We start from the raw sequence: 20,929 nt of genomic DNA, 5'->3' as shown, positions 1-20,929 counted from the left end.
GTTCCAGAACAAAACATGTATTGATTTTCATGGAAATCTAACAGCGCGCGTTCATGTTTGGTGCTACAGAGTGAAGGACAACAGTAATACCCCCCCCCCCCCCCCCAACACAAAATCCTCCGGTGGGCGGCTGTGTCGCGCACTTAAGAACGCACGCAGCTTGTAATGGAAATGAATACAATGGAAATGAATAATTAGAAAGCAGTAAATTTGTCGTATTTCCTTGCGAGACGGAAACTTCTGTTGTAGAATGACAGAAAAAGCAGAAAAAGGAAATTATCAGCAAATATGAATGCGTTTAATGTGTTTATTATAGTTCCACTCACGCACCATATGCAAAACGTAAAAAAAAGTGCATAAAAAATGCGGTGATGCGGTTATCGTCTCAGCCCTATGTGGAAGGAAACTTCTGACGCACGCGCCGGGGTGAGGCGCGCGCTTTTCAGTCGCCGCTTCTTTATTTAACTGGTGTGTTTTTTTAACCAGCCTTGTTACTACCACAATGCTGAAGTGACTCAAGCGGAAGGAGAGCTGCTCTCCCGTTCGCCCCTCCATCCACTGCTGCTCCTTGCTCATTCTTTAAACACTGACATCGGTGTGGCAAGCCGGGGGTTAGACCTGCCTTTAGCCCCTAAGACTCATGGGAAATGGGGAATCACGGATGTAAATTTCCTCATCATAATTGAGGGATGTAATGTTGATTATATGGTTACTGTTTGTGATTTTATGTATGATACCTCAATTGTCAATAAGTTAAAAAAAAACTAAACACACACACAAAAAAAAAAACATAACTGAGGAACTTAAGAACAGACGCAATACTGTCTCCTCCCATAGTGAGGTTAAAAATTGCACCCAGTCTGGGAGTCAGGACATGCTTTGTCAGGCTGATGATGTTGCTTAATGCATGCTGCTTGTACACTGACGCGGCTTATTTATGTACAAAAGCGATTAACAGCGACATCTCGCACCCTGGTGGTTCATCACCGCGGTTATCAAAAATCTGACACCGTCACAGCTCTAGTTCAGACTACAAGTTATTGACTGAAACAGCTATCCTTATAGGGGGCAGGTGTAGAGCAGGGCTCCAGGCCCCTGGCCTGGTCTCCCCAATGATCCAGGCGAGGTGCTGGTTCATCTCAGGGCTCCAGACTGCGACCAAATGGTTGCATTTTGCTACCAAAATTTGAGAGTGTGCAACTGAATTTTACACCCAGTCGCACATGTGCTACCAGTAAATTTGCCTCCCCCACCCTCCGTATTTTTTATACATTAAATGTGGAAGGGGCACGTCAATGATCAATGAAATAATCTATGAGACGCGAGCGCACACGCACGCAAACGCACACACTCCAATCATCCAATGAGAATACCACTATTGTAGCCTCTTTAAACTATTCCTGGACTAACTTTTCTGCCATTTCAATAGACAATATCATAGTCGTATCAAAAAAGATGAAGCCATCCTCATGTCCCCTAGATATATTGCCATCATCTATGTTTTTTAAAGTTATCGACCTTATTGCCCCATTTCTTGTTAAAATGATTAATCTGTCTCTCTCCACTGGGACTGTCCCAAACTTCCTTAAGCAGGGAGCGATAAATCCCATCTTAAAAAAGCCCAACCTGGATCCATCACAACCCTCCAATTATAGGCCAATTTCAAAATTACCTATACTCTCAAAAGTCTTGGAGAAGATAGTGGCAGAACAGTTAACATATTTTTTAAACAACTATGAACTCTTCGATAAATACCAATCTGGTTTTAGAAAGATGCATTCCACGGAGACCACTTTACTTAAAGTTTCAAATGATATACAGGTGGCTGCTGACTCTGGAAACTACACAGTTTTGGTTCTTTTGGACTTATCCTCTGCATTTGACACTGTTGATCATAAAATACTGTTGGGCAGATTAGAAAATGAGTTTGGTATTGCTGGGTTTGTTTTAAAGTGGTTTACCTCCTACCTGACTAATAGAACATTCTCTGTCTACATAAATGGTGTGCTTTCTGATACCGCTCCACTCCTCTATGGTGTGCCCCAGGGATCTGTTTTAGGACCTCTTTTGTTTTTAATGTACATCTGCCCTCTTGGAAAGCTTTTGAATAACTTTAAAAATGTGTCATACCATTTCTATGCCGATGATATTGAGCTGTACTGCTCTTTCAATGACACAGAACTCCACAAACTTACACAACTACTAGATTGCCTTGCTTTTGTTAAATCTTGGCTCACAAGTCACAGTCTTCAGCTAAACTTAAAAAAGACAGAAACACTAATAGTTGCCCCAGAAAACAAAATCCCAATAATTTCCCAGCATCTTGGTTCTTTGAGCTCCTCTGTACAGCTCTCTATCAGAAATCTTGGTGTATGGTTTGACCAGTCAATGTCTTTGGACCATCATTCCAGCCTTTTTATTAGAAACTGTTTTTATCATTTATGTAACATAGCAAAATTGCGGGCGTTCTTATCTAACTCAGTCTTAGAGATGGTTATCCATGCTTTTATTTCTTCTTGTTTAGATTATTGTAATTCTCTTTTTACTTGTTTTAATAAATCTGTTCTTAACCGTCTTCAGTTAGTTCAAAACACTGCTGCAAGGCTTTTAACAGGATAAGACAAAAGAGCACACATTACCCCCATTTTATCCTCCTTGCACTGGCTCCCAATCAAGTGGCGTATTGTCAGATAAATGCATCTAAACATTAAAGAAAAACACAATTAGAAATAATAGACCACAGCAAGAATCAAGTTTCTCATGCACGAGGGAGAAGAAGCCAGTGTGACAGAAGACAACCAACACGCTGCTCTTCTCAAAAGTCTGCCTCTCCCTGTGCACCTTTTATTAAGAACACAAGAAGGAGGTAACAGTTTCAGGACAAACAGAAAAAGTTCTTTAGGGGGTGTCATACAATGACCCCTTTGGTGGATTCTAACTTCAAACAGTATCACTTATCAGCTGAGGACAGTGTGTCGTAAAACCCCCCCCTTCCTGGCTGGGCATGAGAAGCAGATGACCAAACACACAGAACTGTTTTCAGAAGAGGTAAAAAGGTCAATCTGAGTTAACATTTAAAGAAATACATTTAAACAATGATAATAATAAAACAAATTCCTTCACATACTCCCTCCTGTTTATCATTGATAAATGTTAAAATCTCACATCCAATATCACATCTCTTTTCAGTTTTCTGTGACATCTTCATTTTCATAACACTATCAATTTACACTCAGATGAGACGTTTTTCTTTTTTTTTTTTTCAAGTCATTTCAATTTCAAAATCATTACAGTCATCTTGTTCTCCCTTTAATAACAAGTTGTATTCTTGACTCAGAAGAACACTTTGTACTCCACCATTCACTGCTCTGGAAATCATTGATTGAATACAAGGAAAAATGCACATAGTGAACACACAACATATAATCAGTACCATAAGAATAGGTGTCACTATTTTTAACAAAAGTTGCCACCAGGAACCAAAAGCAAACCAGGAGAAGAAATCCCAAGATTGGGGTTTCCTGTCATCCTGCATTGCCTGCTGAACCTTTTCAAGTTGATGTAATGCTTCAGTGATGCTGTGACCTTCATCTTTTGCCCCGTATTCCAGAGTTTATGGTCTTCAGGTACATCTGATCCCCAAATGGAATCATGTGGCTTGACATCAATAAGGTTACGTCTGTGGCGCAGGTGAGGCTCATGGACTGCAGAAACTATGAAAGTGTGATCTGTGACCTTTACGGGAGCACAAATCCCACTCCAGTCTCTAGGCAGACTGAGGTAGAGGGCCTGCCCACATAACCAAAACATTTGATCAACCACATAAGTACCATTGTTACCTGGCATTAAATCTGGATTAGATTCAACACAACGTCCTCTAGGGCAGGGAACTGCATAACCATGGGAAACTCTGTCATTGATTATCTGGACTGTGAAAGGAACAAGAAGTTCATGACACATCTTTGTCGGCAAAGTTCCTAAAAACTCTGTGCCATTGTTAGTTACGCAATGTGGAAACACAGTTCCTGGTTCCACACTAGCATATGGAGCTAATGATTTTGTCAATTTCAGTTTTTTAAACTGATACAAACTCTTGCAACTTGGTCTTACAAGAGTACCATTTGAAGTGGTGACGGCTCCAGTACTAATATACCCTCTGGTACTATATTCAATAACACAGTCGCTTTTCCACTCAGAAAATTGCTTTGCCTGCAAATTAGGATGTAGGGATGAAGCTGGAATTACAGAACAAACATAGCAATCAGATCTATTCCTTTCTTTAGCCAGTAACATAACATACCTATACCAAGAATTTGTCATATACAGGTGAGTTATGTTCATTTTTGGACTATTCAAAACATCATGTTCATCAATACTCAGCCATCGTCGAGAAACATTTAGTCTTTCCTCGTTGGTGGTTCTTCTTGCAGGTGGATAATGATTCCAAAAGAACCAAATCCATGTGGTGGCTCCTGTCAGGAATAGCAGGAACAGTAAACAAAATAAACTGTCTCTTAGCCCAGTTGGACACGCCATGGTGGATATGTGCCTATCTTCGGGAGGGAGAGGTTACTAGCACATCACCTCCTCAAGTCCTCTAACAGTGTAGGATCCGTGTAGTGCAAAAGAGATCTGGTGTGCTTTCTTCCCTAAGACTAGGTGGATTCCCCTGCTTCGCTGACGTTGAGACAAGCAGCTTCTATACAGCTGCCTCCCTTTGTAGTCAGACTTCCCCACCTAGCAGTTGGAATTAGCCTCACCCAGATGCTTTTTCTTGCAGTGTGACAGGTGGATCCAAGACGTCCTTTCAGCGATCTTGACAGCTGTTGGTGTAGTCAGCAGGACTTGGAATGGCCCTTCCCACCGTGGGCTGGACCAACACTTCCTTTTTATGGCCTTCACAAACACCCAATCGCCAACCTGCACTGGTGAAGTGTCCTGTGGAGATAAAAAGGAATCTGGCACTTGATTTGTCCTTTGCACATCTTTAGTGGTAAACATTTTTCTCAAATAATCCACTAAATTTGCATCATCATCTGGAGAATGTTGCTGTGTAGGATCAAGGTCTGGTAACCTATAAGAACGTCCATACAACATTTCAAAAGGCGTTAAAGGTTGACCTGCTGTGCGTGTGATACGCATGCTTAGTTGAACTAAGTCTATGCAGTCAGGCCACTGTCTGTTTGTCTCTTCCATGCATTTCTTTAACTTTGATTTGATAGTGCCATTAGTTCTCTCAACTAATCCTGCACTCTGTGGGTGATAACTACAATGTCTCTTTAAATCAATACAAAGATGTTGAGCCATTTTGTCTATCACTTGATTTACAAAATGTGTACCATTATCACTTCTTATCACTTGTGGTATGCCAAAAGTTGGGATTATTCTTTTACAAATAGCTTTAGCTACTGTAATAGCATCTTGTGTTGCACATGGAAAAATTTCAACCCATTTGGAAAATGCATCAATAATCACTAAACAATATTTCAATCCCTTGCTTTTATTCAATTCAATAAAATCCATATGGATTGTATGGAAAGGAAAAGGTGGTTCAGGAAATTTTCCTCTCTTAGGTCTAACATTGCCTTGGGGATTATGACGCATACATGTTACACATTGTTTACAAAAATTTTTTGAATAGAGAATAAATCCATAAGTTGTATAATATTTCTCTAATAAGTTCATCATCCCCCCTGTTGAGACATGGCAAGGCCCATGACTCAAAATTGCTGCCCATTTGTACATGGATTTTGGTAAAATAGGTTTACCTTCTGTGCTGACATAAAGACCTTGTTCCAACTTTGCTCCCTTTTTCAACCATAAATCTTTTTCTTGTTTCGGTGCACTGTGTTGCATTTCCTTTAAAACATCAGCGGGTGCATCTGCAGTCACATCCTCATTTGTGCATATTTCTACATCTTTTGTTGCAGCTTGCTTTGCTGTTGCATCTGCAAAGGCATTTCCTTTAGAAATATGATCTGTTCTTCGTGTGTGTCCCTCACATTTACATATTGCCACTTTAGATGGTAACATTACAGCAGTTAATAATTCTTTCAGTAAGTCTACATGCGTTACTGGTTTTCCTGTTGACGTTTTAAACCCTCTGTTCTTCCACTGTTGACAAAACAAATGCACTGTAGCAAACGCATATTGGCTATCAGTATAGATCGTAACTGGCTTATCTTTAAACAGTTTGCATGCTTCAGTTAAGGCTGTCAACTCTGCTGATTGTGCTGAGTAATTCCCAGGCAGGGGTCCTGCCTTCAAAACCTTATCTTGAGTTACAACAGCAAAACCCACTTTGTTCCTGCCTGTCTCATCTTTCTTCGCTGACCCATCAACAAAAACTATTTCCCCCTCAGTTAGTGGTACATCTGATAAGTCTGGTCTCGGCTTGTAAACTAAAGTTGTTTCTTGTAAGCAATTGTGAGGTTCTCCATCTTCTGGTGTAGGCATCAGCGTAGCTGGATTCAATGTAGTACACCTTTCAACAGTCAGGTGAGGCTGTGAAACTAATGTAGCTAAACATGATAAGTGTCTTGCTGGTGATAAAAATGTCATTTTAGTTTGTAATAGTAAAACTGAAACTGCATGCGGCACATACAGAGTAAGCTTGTGGAAAAGCACTACTTCAGCTGAGCTTTCCACTGCCATTGCTGCTGCTATCACTGCTTGAACACAAGGAGGTGGTGCTCTTGCTACAGGATCTAATTTTGAAGAATAAAATGCCACAGGTCTCTGTTTATCTCCATATTTTTGTAACAAAACAGATGTCATAAATCCATCTCTACAGTCTACAGTTTGACTGAAAGGTTTACTGTAATCCGGAAGAGCTAACACTGTTGTTCTGGCTAATGCTTGTTTTAATTCACAAAATGCTTTTACACCTTGTTCTGTCCATTTAATTTTATCATAAGCTGCCATAGGTGCTTCATAAATCAATTCTTGCAGTGGGGCTGCTATTTCAGCATAGTTTGGAATCCACATGCGACAGTAATTACATAACCCTAGAAATGACATCATTTGTTTCTTTGTTAAGGGTTGTGGTGCTGATAAAATCGCCACTTTTCTGTCTTCATTTAATTTTCTACCCTGAGATGTCAAAGTATGGCCTAAATATTTAACTTGTGGGGTCCATAGCTGTAATTTGTCTTTGTTTACTTTGTTTCCAGTCTCTGCCAAATAAGTCAATAAAGCTATGGTGTCCTTTTTACAAAACTCCTGTGAGGTTGATGCTATGAGAATGTCATCTACATAAGTTATGATTTGACTTTTCATAGGTGGCTCAAATCCCGCTAAACAGTTTGAAATAGCATCAGAAAAAATGGTAGGACTTTCTGCATAGCCCTGAGGTAGTCTTGTATAAGTGTACTTCTTTCCTTCAAAAGTAAATGCAAACCAATATTGACTATCTGGGTGTAAGGGGACTGAAAAAAATGCATTACTTAGATCGATTACTGAAAACCATTCTGCTCTTGGATCTAAGGTATTTAACAAAGTGTGAGGATCTGGTACATTAGGTGCTCTTTGTACAACTGCATCATTTACTGGTCTCAGATCTTGAACCATCCTCCAAGATGTAGAAGGAGGAGCCTTTTTAACTGGGAAAATTGGTGTGTTACAAGGTGACTCTGGGCACTGTACTAACACTCCTGCTTTGTACAGTTCATCTATCACAGGCCTTATTCCCTCTTTTGCATCATCCTTTAAAGGATATTGTTTTTTCCGTGGAGTATATTCTGTCTTCCCTCTAATGACCACTGGTGGGCATCCTTTAATTAACCCTACATCTGCTGGCCCTTTAGTCCAAAGTGACTGTGGAAGATCTTTAAGAGAATCTTCCTCTTCCTCTGTCAACATAATTTTCACTCAGCTTCTTCTGTCAGTCAGATGCGCATTAGCCTGTGTAATCACTACCCAGTTTAATGCAATCTTTTTAAACTTAGTTTCAGGATTGGTAGAAATCCCAGTTTCCGGATCAGTCTGCCAGTCCAAAGTATAAGTCACTTCCTGCACATGTTCTTTCATTTCTTCCCATTTTTCTCGTGAACCTTTAGAACAAGAAATAAATGGAACTGCATCTGCCATCTGTTTCCAATTTGTCAGTCTTTCTGTATACATTAAATTTTTTGCTTCTGGTGTAACTGTCACAGTACAGAAACTAGTTTCATCTTTCCAATAAAAATCATTTATTGTACATTTTTGAAATCCTAGTTTACTCACTGCTTCATCATATCTCCTGTCAGGGCCAGGAGACTTTTTGCATCTCAACATGACATACAGATTTTCTGGAGACATAAAATCTGCATGGGGTGACACTCTGGCTTTTGCTTTTTCCATTAAGTTTTTTTGCAGTCTGTCCAAGATCAGTTTTCGGTAGATCTAAAGTCCAATAATAGTGTGGTTCACCTCTGCCTTCTAACACACAGATGTCTGTATCTGGGCAACGTCGTGCTTGCATCCCCCCTTCTCTGGTGGGGTAAATTCCTAACTTTAATCTTATCATGACATCTCTCCCTAAAAGATTAAAAGGACAGTTTGGTGCTAAAACCACAGGAATGCTTGTTGTTTCATTAGTGTCAGGATTTTCAAAACAAACTGGTTTACTCAAATGTTTAGTTTCAATTTGACCATCTGCAGATCTCATTTGTATTGTTTTATTTGACTTAGGAAAATCATTGTAATGACTTTTTATCACAGTTCTACAAGCCCCTGAGTCACAAAGAAAAACAAACGGTTGTCCCTGAACATAAAGAGTTATTTCTGGCTTTTCCATAAGACAAACTTCAGTGAGATCTAAAAATTCATCACAAATTGGTTGAATTTCTGGTTCAGATTCATTGTTAATCTTGACATTACTTCTACCATCTAGTCAATCTGATTTCTTTCTTTCAGGACAATCTCTCAGCCAATGATCTCTCTGTCCACAAATCCAACATCCATCATCAACCTGCTCTGACCCTCTGTTGCTACTTCCTCTAAACCTTCCTCTAAAACTTCCTTTAAAATTTCCTTTTCCACGACCACGCCCTTGGCCACGTCCACGATTTCTTCCTCTGTTCATGTTCCTTCCAAAAAACACATCACTACTTTCCTCCTGCCAAAATGTATCTACACTTTGATTTCTAAATTTCTTCTTATTCACCATCACTTTTTCTGCATGAACAGCAAAATTCATAAACTGTTGTAGTGCTCCTGTAGGTAGATCAATGTAATGCTTCCTTATCCAGTCTGTAATTTCTGGTCTCATAGCTTGCAGTAAGGCTTGTTTCAGCTGCTGTCTATAGGCACCATCATCATTATCATCATCTCTGAGTCCACTGTTAGCTTTGAAAACTTCTTCAAATCTGACTCTAAAATCAGACACTAACTCTCCATCTTTTTGTTTAGTTTGACCAATCTTTCCATAATCAGGTCTCATTGGAAAGGCTTCTCTAATTCTTTGTCCTAAAAGTGTAAGACTTTGAATTAACTCTTGACTGTTATGTGGAAGAGGTCTGGGTGGATCGTCATCATTCATAGGATTCCAATTTCCCTTTACTTTTGCCCAGTCTGCTTTCATAGCAGTCATCCATGCTTGCTGACATTCAATGCCATTCAGATGATAAGCTCTCTGAACTTCCATCATTTGCTCATGAAAATCCTGTGGATTTTCCCTGTGAGAGATAACTCCCTCTACTGCCTTCTTAACATCCTCCACTGTCCAGGTCCTAAACACAAGAAGTGTAGGTCTCTGGCCATCTTCTCCAGCTCTAGGATTGGGCACTTCAATCATTGGAAATGTCTCAGCAATTTCAGATGACCCTCCAGCTTCTTCCAAACCAACCCCCATAGTTTTACTCCATTCAAGTTTTTTCCCTTTTCCTCTTAACATCATTTTTTCTTTTTCTGGTTTATTTAAATCAGTCAGTGGCGGGTAAAGACCCGTCAAGGAAGGAGCAGTTGGCCCCTCATAAGGAGGGGGTGAGAAAACAGCTGGATTCTCTTCCCCCCCTTTTTCCTCACGTCCCTGCTCACCCTGCAGCTCAGCTGCAGCCTGCTGCAGGGGTCTTGGTCTTATCACAACTGATTCATCATCCTCTTTTTTAGCAATCAGACATGCTTCCCTAGTTTTACTTTTCTGAATGCCATTCTTTCTTTTTGTTGCTTCATTTAACCACAGTTTTGCACAAATTAATTCTTCACTCCTTGTTGTTTCTTTTTTATTTTTTATTTTGTTTTTAATTTGTAACCTTTGAACTAATTCAGTACATGCCTGTACTCCAAGATTCCCCTTAAAATTGTAGTTTTTATCCCATTTTCTCAAGAACGTAGGTGAGCCTGGATGAGCTCTTTCCATGTATTTTGAATCCCCTGTTAATTCTACTTTTCTATTTGAATTCCCCATTTGTTTTTTTTTCTTTTTAATTTTATTTATTTATTTATTTTTATTATTTACGTTAGTCACAGAGTGCGATCAGAACCAACAGAGAATTTCTCTCAGGACCGAATTTCACTCCCCGTGCAACAAGCTTCTAGGTCAGACCTATTGTCTGATCCGGTCACACGTTTAGGGTCCTCCCAGGAGCAAAACACGTTTTTTAGACTCTGGGTTCCTTTCACCTAAAGCCAAATGAGATGAAATCTTGTTCTACTCCAACAAGCAGCCTTGTGTTAACACCGCAAGGTTTCCAGCTGCCCACTGTTCCGAACAAGTTCACTCCTTTCACACAGGCACACACATTCACACCAAAAAAACTTTATTTTTATTTATTTTTAAATTTTAATAGGCCTTTTAGGGACTTGAACCCTCTTACGCGTTTTAGGCTGCAGGACTCGAACCTACACCTTTATACAGAATTCTGGACTTTTCCGGGACTTCAAACCCACACGTGTTTCAGGCAACAGGACTTGAACCTGTCCCTCAGAATTCTGGGCCACTTCGGGGACTTGAACCCCTGAAAAAGCGCTTTACTTGCCTTGTTGTTGTGGTCTGACTGGTTCACGGATAACGTCAATCCGGACCCAGGGATCAGACCAGTCGATTGGCCGGCGTAGAATTCACTACGACGGACTTTCCTCCGCAGACCTAGTCTCACGGGCTGTCGACAGACTTCAATCGGCGTGGTCCTCCCCCCAAGGACGCAGATATGTTGTCATCCGGCTCGAAGGACCAAAGAATGTCAGATAAATGCATCTAAACATTAAAGAAAAACACAATTAGAAATAATAGACCACAGCAAGAATCAAGTTTCTCATGCACGAGGGAGAAGAAGCCAGTGTGACAGAAGACAACCAACACGCTGCTCTTCTCAAAAGTCTGCCTCTCCCTGTGCACCTTTTATTAAGAACACAAGAAGGAGGTAACAGTTTCAGGACAAACAGAAAAAGTTCTTTAGGGGGTGTCATACAATGACCCCTTTGGTGGATTCTAACTTCAAACAGTATCACTTATCAGCTGAGGACAGTGTGTCGTAAAACCCCCCCCTTCCTGGCTGGGCATGAGAAGCAGATGACCAAACACACAGAACTGTTTTCAGAAGAGGTAAAAAGGTCAATCTGAGTTAACATTTAAAGAAATACATTTAAACAATGATAATAATAAAACAAATTCCTTCACACGTATTGATTTTAAAATTCTAGTTTTAACCTATAGAGCTTTAAATGGACAGACCCCAAAATACTTATCAGACTTGCTCTGTCCCTACGCTTCCATCCGTGCCCTCCGATCCTCAGATCAAAATCTTTTAAAGATTTTTAAGACCAAGTACAAAACCAGAGGTGACCGGTCGTTCCAGGGAATAGCCCCCAGACTCTGGAATGCCCTCCCTCTGTCCCTTCGTGTGGCCGACACGGTCGATTCTTTTAAAAGTCAACTGAAGACACTTTTATTCAAAAATGCTTTCAGCTGACTGGTTTTATTGTTACTTTTATTCTATGTTTATTTTTCTTCAATTTAGTTTTGCTTACATTATATTTAATTGATTGTTTTTCAGTTTTTACTGTGTTGTATATTGTTTATTGTTCAGCGCTTTGTGATTTTATCTGTGAAAGGCGCTATATAAATAAAACTTACTTACTTACACTCGCACACATACTCATGAGACGCGAGCGTTTCATTGAGTGATGCCTGTATGTGAGGCGGCCAATGCATGTGAGAAGAATAGGGAAAGCCACTGTAAGTGGCTCAAATGCGTGGAGGGGGAGGGGCCTAGAGATGATCGAGCGCGCGTAAACATCTGTGGGAAGGAAACGGAGACAAATATAAACACAACCTGATATGTGCGTGCGTCTGAGCTATGAGCAAGTGAACTAATGATTCGTTCTTCTGACCTACGGCTAGTGTATCAGTGCCAGAGTCTGCAGTAGGGGCCTCAAACTCGCGGCCTGCGGGCTATTTTCGTTTCTAGGTAGGTCAGGTAGGTCGTTTCTACCTGCTGCCGTTAGACAATACAACCTTAGCTGCTCCCAGTGAACCACGTTAAGCAACATCATCGGCTCTGTCATATTCCTTTTACCCTGTGCAATAACCGATATATGATCATCCTGTGCAATTTGGAAATGTATGTGTAGATTGTGTACATATGTGTGTATATTAACTCCATAGTTTTTCTTTTTTCTTTACATATTGCTCTCTGTTCCTGTACTGCTGCTGCAACAAGGAAATTTCCCCATCGTGGGACTAATAAAGGGATATCTTATCTTATATCTTATCTTATTTCCGGCCCCTGCCTTAATATGAAAGTTTAATGTCAATGCGTCCCTCCAGTTTGTATGAATGACACTTTTTCCTTGTCGTGCGCGGAACTAACCAACCAACCAACCAATCATAGTGGGGTAAATGACTCTTGGGGGCTTGACAATGACCGGTGTGGGTACCGGATCGACTCAGGCTGCCAGATCTTCTCGGGGTCCTTCGACCAATGCTTACGTCACTCTACGGCAACACCAGTTGGACAAACTACTCAAACTACTAAGCGATTTCACTAATTAGCGACGTTACCTAGTCGCTGTACTTTAAGAACATATTTGTTCTGTTTATGTTTTAAACGGAGAACCATTAGCAATAGAAACTTATTTTTCCAATTGAGCATATGTATGACTGTATAAAAACAATATTTATTTATGGTGTGCAGTCTGATTTAATTCTCCCAAATGTCTGTTTCCATTTTTTTTATCTCAATAATAAAACAGTGTCATATTGATATCTATAATCAAAGGGAGCAGCCTACAGTCCTAAGCATTAATCGAATTCCACACTATGGAATTACAGAGCTTCATTGAATTTAGCAGTTACGATTGCAAAGTTTATATTTCCCGTTAAAAACTTATTGAAAGCATTAAAAAACGAATTACAAAAAACAACACACTTTTTTGCTAAATTTTTATTTGTTCTTCTTGTTTTATCAAAACAAACAACCAAAAATAAAATTTCGATGTAATACTCATACGTTTCTCACGAATAACGGAAAATTATGGTATTATCGTTCACCCTATTCAATTCAATTCAATTCAATTCAATTTTATTTGTATAGCCCAAAATCACAACAACAGTCGTCTCGATGGGCTTCGAAGTAAAACATGAACTTAAAAGGATCACGAATACAAAGAGTTCAATAGGAAAATACTAAAATGAACTAACAAACTGACTAAGCTATACTGGCATCCCTGCCCTTAGACCCCCCTTCGCGGTAAGGAAAAACTCCCAAAAAAAACGGATTCCGGAAAAAACGAAGAAACCTCAGGGGTGCCCACATGAAGGAGGGATCCTCCCCCAGGACGGACAGGCGATTTACCAGAACTTTTAGAGAAGAATTAACTTATCTAAATCTACAACTACATATATAAAAGTCCAGCAGACGAGCTTCATCCAGTCGTGGTTGTGGGGACAGTCAAAGGCGCAAGTCGAGCCGGAGACAGGAACCACAGCCAGGTGTAGGAGCAGGAGCAGAGACGAGGTACTCGGTCAGGTACAGAGCTAAATGATAAATTATGATCAAGAATAGAGGAGAGGAAGGGTAGAAGTAGAAAAGAAAAGAGGACAGAACCCCAGTGCACCATAGTTACCCCAGCTTCAACTTCTAGCAGCCTTTTAAAAGAAATAGTTATTAAGTTTAATTTAAACAAATTAACATTAAGTTAAATTAAATTAAATTAAATAGTCTCTTAACTAGCCTGATAATAAGCCTGTCCAAAGAGGAATGTTTTCAGTCTAACTTTGAATGTAGAAACTGAATCGGCCTCTCTTACATGAGCTGGGAGTTTATTCCATAAGACAGGGGCTTGGTGGCTAAACGCTCTACCTCCAATCGTACTTTTACTAATTCTAGGAACCACAAGCAGTCCTGCATTTTGCGAGCGAAGTGTTCTCATTGGATGGTAAGGGACTATGAGGTCCTTAATATAGGACGGGGCCATTCCATGTAAGGCATTATAGGTTAACAGCAGGATCTTGAACTTGATTCTAGAATCAACTGGGAGCCAATGGAGCGAAACTAACACAGGAGTGATGTGATCTCTTCTGCTAGTTCCAGCTAACAATCTAGCTGCTGCGTTCTGAACAAGCTGGAGACTTCTTAAGGAACTCTTAGGACACGCTGCTAACAAAGAGTTACAGTAATCCAGCCTCGACGTAACAAATGCATGGATGAGTTTTTCAGCATCACTCTTAGAAAGTATATTTCTGATCTTAGCAATATTCCGCAGGTGAAAAAAGGCAGTTCTACACGCCTGAGATATGTGAGCCTTAAATGATAAATCCTGGTCAAATAAAACCCCAAGGTTTCTAACTGTGGAATTGGGGGCTATACTTATGCCATCCAGGGAGACTATCTGAGCAGACAGAGTATCTCTGAGGTTTTTAGGACCAAGTATAATGACCTCAGTTTTTTCTGGGTTCAAGAGGAGGTAATTAATTGTCATCCAGGTCTTGATGTCACTGATGCAGGCGTTCAGTTTCTCTATCTGGTCATTCTGGTCAGGCTTCATGGATAAATACAACTGCGTATCGTCGGCATAACAATGAAAATTAATGCTGTGTTTCCTGATTATGTTTCCTAGGGGTAACATATAAAGCGTAAACAGGATCGGTCCCAAGACTGAGCCCTGTGGGACTCCATAGTTGACTCAAGTGCACTGAGAGGAATGGCCATTTACATTAACGAACTGATACCTATCGGACAGATAGGATTTAAACCACTGGAGAGCAGATCCTCTGATCCCTATGTCCTGCTCTAGTCTACGGAGTAAAATACCGTGGTCTATAGTGTCAAAGGCTGCACTGAGGTCCAACAGGACCAGTATAGAAAGTAGTCTAGGGTTGGGCGATGTCCCCTAATTTGGCCGTTGACGATGTTTGCTGTCAACCATCGGGATGGACGATGACATCGTCGGGGGGGGGGTATTTTTACATTTTTCGTTCTTATATAACTGCTATTCGTTATTTTGCTTTTTTCATTTTATTTCCCAACTAATGGTTAATCCGCGATGATCCAGTATAAACTGAGGGAAGTGACTTTAACAGAAAAAGTAACAAGCAAAATAGAAAAGAAGTAGTCCGCTCCCGCACTTAACTAGCGAAGTGGACCGGCGGAGGGCGGATTTACAGCTTTATGTTTGATGGGAAGGGGGGGGGGGTACATGAGCGGTATGTGTGGGAGATTTAAGACTGCGATCCGTCCCGCAGCTCCAAAGCTAATGTTGTTAGCCCGTGTGTTAGCATACTGCTAATCCTGGCTACGTTCAGAAAAAGCACTGACCACACGGATTAAAATTCAAATGATGAGCGAACAGGTGTTTCATAATAACCGTAACATTATTAAAAGCACGTTTAGAAGATCGTCTCGTATTTTACCGAGCTGACATGTCAATGTATATAGCCGCTCGGCGCTGTTATCGTTTTGTATTGAATTGTTACCTTCAATAAAGTTTGGAAAAAAAGCCGCTCGGCGGAAGTTGTATCCTCTTCCGGTTTTCAAACTGCGCATGTGCAAATTCTGCGCGTGTGTGAATGATTTATTCCGACCGAAATTGTGACCTTAGTGAACGTTTTTATATTCTGAAAACATTTTTCTGGGCCCATGTACACGGTTGGATTCTAATCCGACCATTGATCCCATCAGGATATTTTGTACATGTAACCGCGGCTTATGGTGTCGACGCGCAACGTGGCGGGGGCGTGGCATCACGATGGTGGTCTCTCCATCGGGATGTCAGTCACCCATCACGATGGACGATGATATCGTCCATCGACACAACCCTAAAGTAGTCCCTTTTCTGAGGCCAATAACAAGTCATTAGAGACTCTAACTAGTGCAGTTTCCGTGCTGTGGTGGGGTCTAAACCCCGACTGAAAGTCTTCAAAGTGGCTGTTGTCCTGTAGGTGGCAGTAAAGCTGCTTAACTACAACTCTTTCTAGGATTTTAGAAATAAAGGGCAGGTTTGATATCGGTCTATAGTTGGCCAAGATGCTAGGATCCAAACTGGGCTTTTTCAGAAGAGGTTTAACAACTGCATATTTAAAAGACTGTGGCACGTAACCCGTTTCCAGAGAGGTATTTATCATTGTTAATATGGGATCATTAATTAGGGGAAAAGTTTCTTTAAAAAGTCTAGTGGGAATTGGGTCTAACAGACAAGTTGAGGATTTGGAGGACGTAATAATTGATGTTATTTCTGCTTGATCCACAGCAGTGAAGCAATCTAATGTTACAGAGGTTTCTATGGATGCCTCCATTTCTACCACTTCAGCCTGTTCTGGGCTGATAGTAGGAATAACTTGATTTAACTTATGTCTAATATTTGAGATTTTACTATCGAAAAATGTAAGAAAATCATCAGAGCTGAGAGAAACAGGAACATGTGGTTCTACTGAGCTCTGACTGCGAGTTAATTTAGCAATAGTGCTAAAAAGAAATCTTGGATTGTTTCCATTCTCTGATATTAAGGTTGAATAGTACTGGCTTCTAGCTCTACGCAGAGCTTTTTTATAATTTAATAGGCTATGTTTCCAGGTATCCAGAGACTGCTCTGAACCGGAGCGGCGCCATTCTCTTTCCAACTTACGGGTTTCTTGTTTAAGAGAACGAGTTTCAGCGTTAAACCACGGTGCTACTCGGTTTTGTCTGACGAACTTAGGTTTCAAGGGGGCAACAACATCGAGTGTACTCCTGAGGGCTTGTAAGGCATCATTAACAAAGTGGTCATTTATACTAGGACTGATGCTAAGGGAGCTGGTCTCAGAGTATTTTCTCAGAATATCACTAAGTACTGGCTGAACTGTGTGTTTAAACTCAGACACAGAACGGTCAGTTAAGGTTCTTCTAAGCTGTTTCTTATTCACTGGGGCAGAAGGATGTTCCAGTGTAAACTGGAAGGTAATCAGAAAGTGATCAGAAATGATGGGGTTAAGAGGAAGGACACTCAGCTGGCTGATCTCTATACCATGGGTTAGAACAAGGTCCAGGGTGTGCTTATGACAGTGAGTGGGTTCATTCACACTTTGGGTGAAACCAACATCATCTAATAAAGCTGCAAAAGCCTTTCCTAGGCAGTCACTGGGGTCATCAAAATGAATATTAAAATCCCCTAATATTATAATTTGATCAGAATCTAAGACAATAGTCGATAAAAAGTTGGAAAACTCAGTTAAAAATTCTGAATATGGGCCGGGGGGGCGATAAATAATTATGAGTAAAACAGGTTTTCGAGTTTTCCTGTTTGGGTGACTTATAGACAATATGATGTTTTCAAATGAATTATAAGCATTTTTAACTTTAGGGCTGAGAAGTAAGCTAGACTGTGATATTACTGCCAAACCACCTCCTTTCCCAGAAATCCTGGATTTCTGTTAGTTAGCATAAGTGGGGGGGGTTGCTTCATTCAATCTAACATAGTCATCCTGTTGGAGCCAAGTTTCTGTTAAGGCTAGAAGACTAAGGTTGTTATCAGTGATTAACTCATTGACTAAGAGGGACTTGGAGGAAATGGATCGAATGTTTAATAAACCGCATTTAATGACATCATAATTCTGCTTATGAGAACTGCCGTCTGTCACTTTAAGGTTTCTATGACGCGCTCCTTTCATTTGTCTTTCAGCACATAAGCTAAAGCTCGAACCTGCTTGACTTTCCCTGCATGGGTTTTGCACCGGCACTAACCCTAAGGGAGGCTCAGAGGAGCGTTTTACACTGCTGCTCTGCGCCCGGGTCTCGTCTCTGGATTGTCAGGTTAACAGACTAAGGCTAGCAGAAATGTTTCTAGAAAGAAGAGCGGCACCGTCCCGGGTGGGATGGACGCCGTCTCTCCGCATGAGACCGGGCTTCCCCCAAAACGCGCTCCAGTTATCCACAAAACCAACGCCGTTTTCTGGGCACCATCTAGACCATCTAGACCACCCTAACTGTAACTGACCAATCACTATCGTATATGTCATAGTGCCAACTTACAGCCAATAAAATAGTGTAACGTCATCTTTGCTCGAAGGACCCCAAGACGATCTGGCAGCTCGAGTCGATCCGGTACCCACACCGGGCTTGAAAGCAGGAGAACATTTAAGGCAGGAAGCCTGACAGCCCCCTCCTCGGACGACATTATGGAGTTTCTTACTTTCCTTTTTAGAATGTATCTATTCGCTTCTTAATTTTCTAAATACATGCAGTCAGTGCTGAACTTTTCTCTGGGCCGTACAGACCCGGAGGAGGGTTACGGTTATGGTTACGGTTAGGCGCGAGGCGGCGTATCAACCCCGACCAAACGGTTTTCATGCACAGCTGTCACCGCAGCTCACCGCTCCCGCAGGAGTCAGGTCAGCTGACCAGAATAAACGTCCCACACCTACATGCGTGACAGCTAACGGGGCTATATATTTTATATTTATTTGAATGTTTTGTAATATATGTAGGCTTTTTTAATCAGTTGGTGTTTTAAATTATTTTAACTGATCACTCAACTACAAAACCCACCAGGACACATGTACCATAATGCATTGTTTTGTAGTCATCAGGGCAGCTTTCAGTCAGTTCAGCACTAAATTTCCAGCTGTGTTCGCTCCCTTTCTCGTGATATTTTTTTGATGATTGACAGGTGATGTTGGAGCAAAAAAATATATACCGTAATTTCTGGACTACAAGCCGCTACTTTTTTCCTGCGCTTACAGCCTTGCGGCTTATTCAGTGACGCGGCTAATTTATGGATTTAATTGGCGGCCGCCATGTACGTACTTTCGAACTCAGTGAATAGTTTGAATTCTCTATCTAACACCAAGCACGAGGCATTTTTATTCAACACACCTCTTAGCAGCCAAACAGCATGGACTTGACTTCAGGTCTTAGACACTTCAGTCATGGTTCAACAAAACGAAACACGCATGCCCGGCCGCATCCCAGAATCCTTTGGGGCCATTAGACCCAACGTGCACGTGATCGCCGCTACATTATGATGAAGCTTTCAAGTTAAAAGCAATCGTTAAAAGCAGCGTAAAAAAGTCCACCGTCACCAACGGGTTTGGAAAAGCCGGTTTGCTGCGTGACGGAGAGAACAGCGCATGGAGTGAATTTACACTCCATTTACGGTTTCTAAGGAAACCGTAAAAGCGGAATTTTGCTTTGAAAAACTCACAGCCTCCGTGTGAGCTGGAGACATCTTCTCCTGCTGATTGAGCTGCGGGGCCGATGGCAGTCTGATGGCTCCCACCCGTAACAACGCACCCGCCCCTCATACACAAAACGTACAGTATTAAGTCCGATTGCTTTGCACAGAAACGATTTGCTCCATCCACCGGCGCAAGGGGGACGAAGTGCTCCTCCTTGAAGCTGCCCTGGCCAGAGGTGTCGGAGTAGATAGGAAGGGGAGACAAGGAGCGCGCGGGGCGGGAGCGGAGCGCAGAGGCGTCCGCGGAGTGCAGAGGCTTCTGAATTCTGACGCACGCGCCGCACTGAAGCGCGCGTATCGCGCTGAGGCGCGCGCTTTTCAGTCGCCGCTGCTTTATTTTACCATTGTGTTTTCTAACCAGTCCTGTTACTCCCATAACGCTGCTGCGACACAAGCGGAAGGAGAGCTTTTCCCGTTCACCCCTCCATGCACTGCTGCTACTTGCTAATTCTTAAACACGTACAACAGAATGGCGAGCCGGGCGTTGGCCCCGCCTTTAGCCCCTAAGACTCATGGGAAATGTGGAATCGCGGATGTAAATTTCCTCATCATAACTGAGGGATGTAATGTTGATTATATGGTTACTGTTTGTAATTTTATGTTAGATACCTAGATTGTCAATAAGTAAAAAAAAAATGAAATAAAAACACCATAACTGAGGGACTTGTGAACAGAATATAGGCTGTTTGACAGATGTCGGTACACTCAAATACGTGACCCAGAGGCAAAACTGGCACCACCCACAATGTGCTAATAAATTGCACTCACTCTGGGATGCTGGGCGTGATCTGTCAGGATGACAATATCGGCTAACACATGCGCGGCTTGTACTCTGACGCGGCTTGTGTATGTATAAAAGCAGTCAAACACGTGAATATGGGTGGGTGCGGCTTGTAATCGGGTGCGCTTTGTAGTCCGGAATTTACGGTATATGTCGCACACCAGGGGATCGGCACAGCGTTGAGTCCACCTGGGTGTTCTCAAAGACGTTGATTGTGCATCTTGGCTGCACCTATTTGGTGTCACCAAGATAAATTTCCATCCGTTTTCTTTACTATTAATACTGTCATGACAGCGATGGTGCTGTCAGTTTACCTGTTGTTGCATTTTCAAAAGTGCAGAATAAAGTGTGACACTGAATTTGAAACAGCACATTGTAATTTCTGCATCTATTATTAAATTAGTTATTAGTAATACAGTGGAAATTAGTAGATTTGGTTAGCATGTTGATTTACGGTATGCACCCCTAAATCTTCTGGTTGTGCCCCTAAAATTTTCAGTTGGGGGTCACAGTGCCCCT

General features: G+C 41.4%; 2 protein-coding genes across 3 annotated transcripts in view; one reads left to right on the top strand and one right to left on the bottom strand.

Moving 5' to 3' along the window:
* Positions 1–20,929, bottom strand: part of LOC144981346 (uncharacterized) — a 676,107-nt gene that overhangs the window by 623,457 nt on the left and 31,721 nt on the right. The gene's annotated exons all lie outside the window — the stretch shown is intronic.
* The window catches only part of LOC144987113 (uncharacterized), a 50,920-nt gene that overhangs the window by 7,349 nt on the left and 22,642 nt on the right, over positions 1–20,929 (top strand). Inside the window, exon 3 of one of the 2 annotated variants that reach the window (XM_078936063.1) lies at positions 4,781–20,278. The exons of the other annotated variant lie outside the window; for it this stretch is intronic. Within the exon in view, the coding sequence (XP_078792189.1) occupies positions 4,781–4,785 (5 nt within the window). The 3' untranslated portion in view covers positions 4,786–20,278. Of the gene's footprint in view, positions 1–4,780; positions 20,279–20,929 lie in introns of those variants that run through there. 2 annotated transcript variants of the gene reach the window in all.

Source organism: Oryzias latipes, chromosome 2, assembly GCF_053564925.1.
Source record: "Oryzias latipes strain Hd-rR chromosome 2, Olatipes_Hd-rR_3.1".
Taxonomy (NCBI): Eukaryota; Metazoa; Chordata; class Actinopteri; order Beloniformes; family Adrianichthyidae; genus Oryzias; species Oryzias latipes.
Note: the sequence above shows the minus strand (reverse complement) of the source record. Positions and strands in the feature narration are given on the sequence as shown.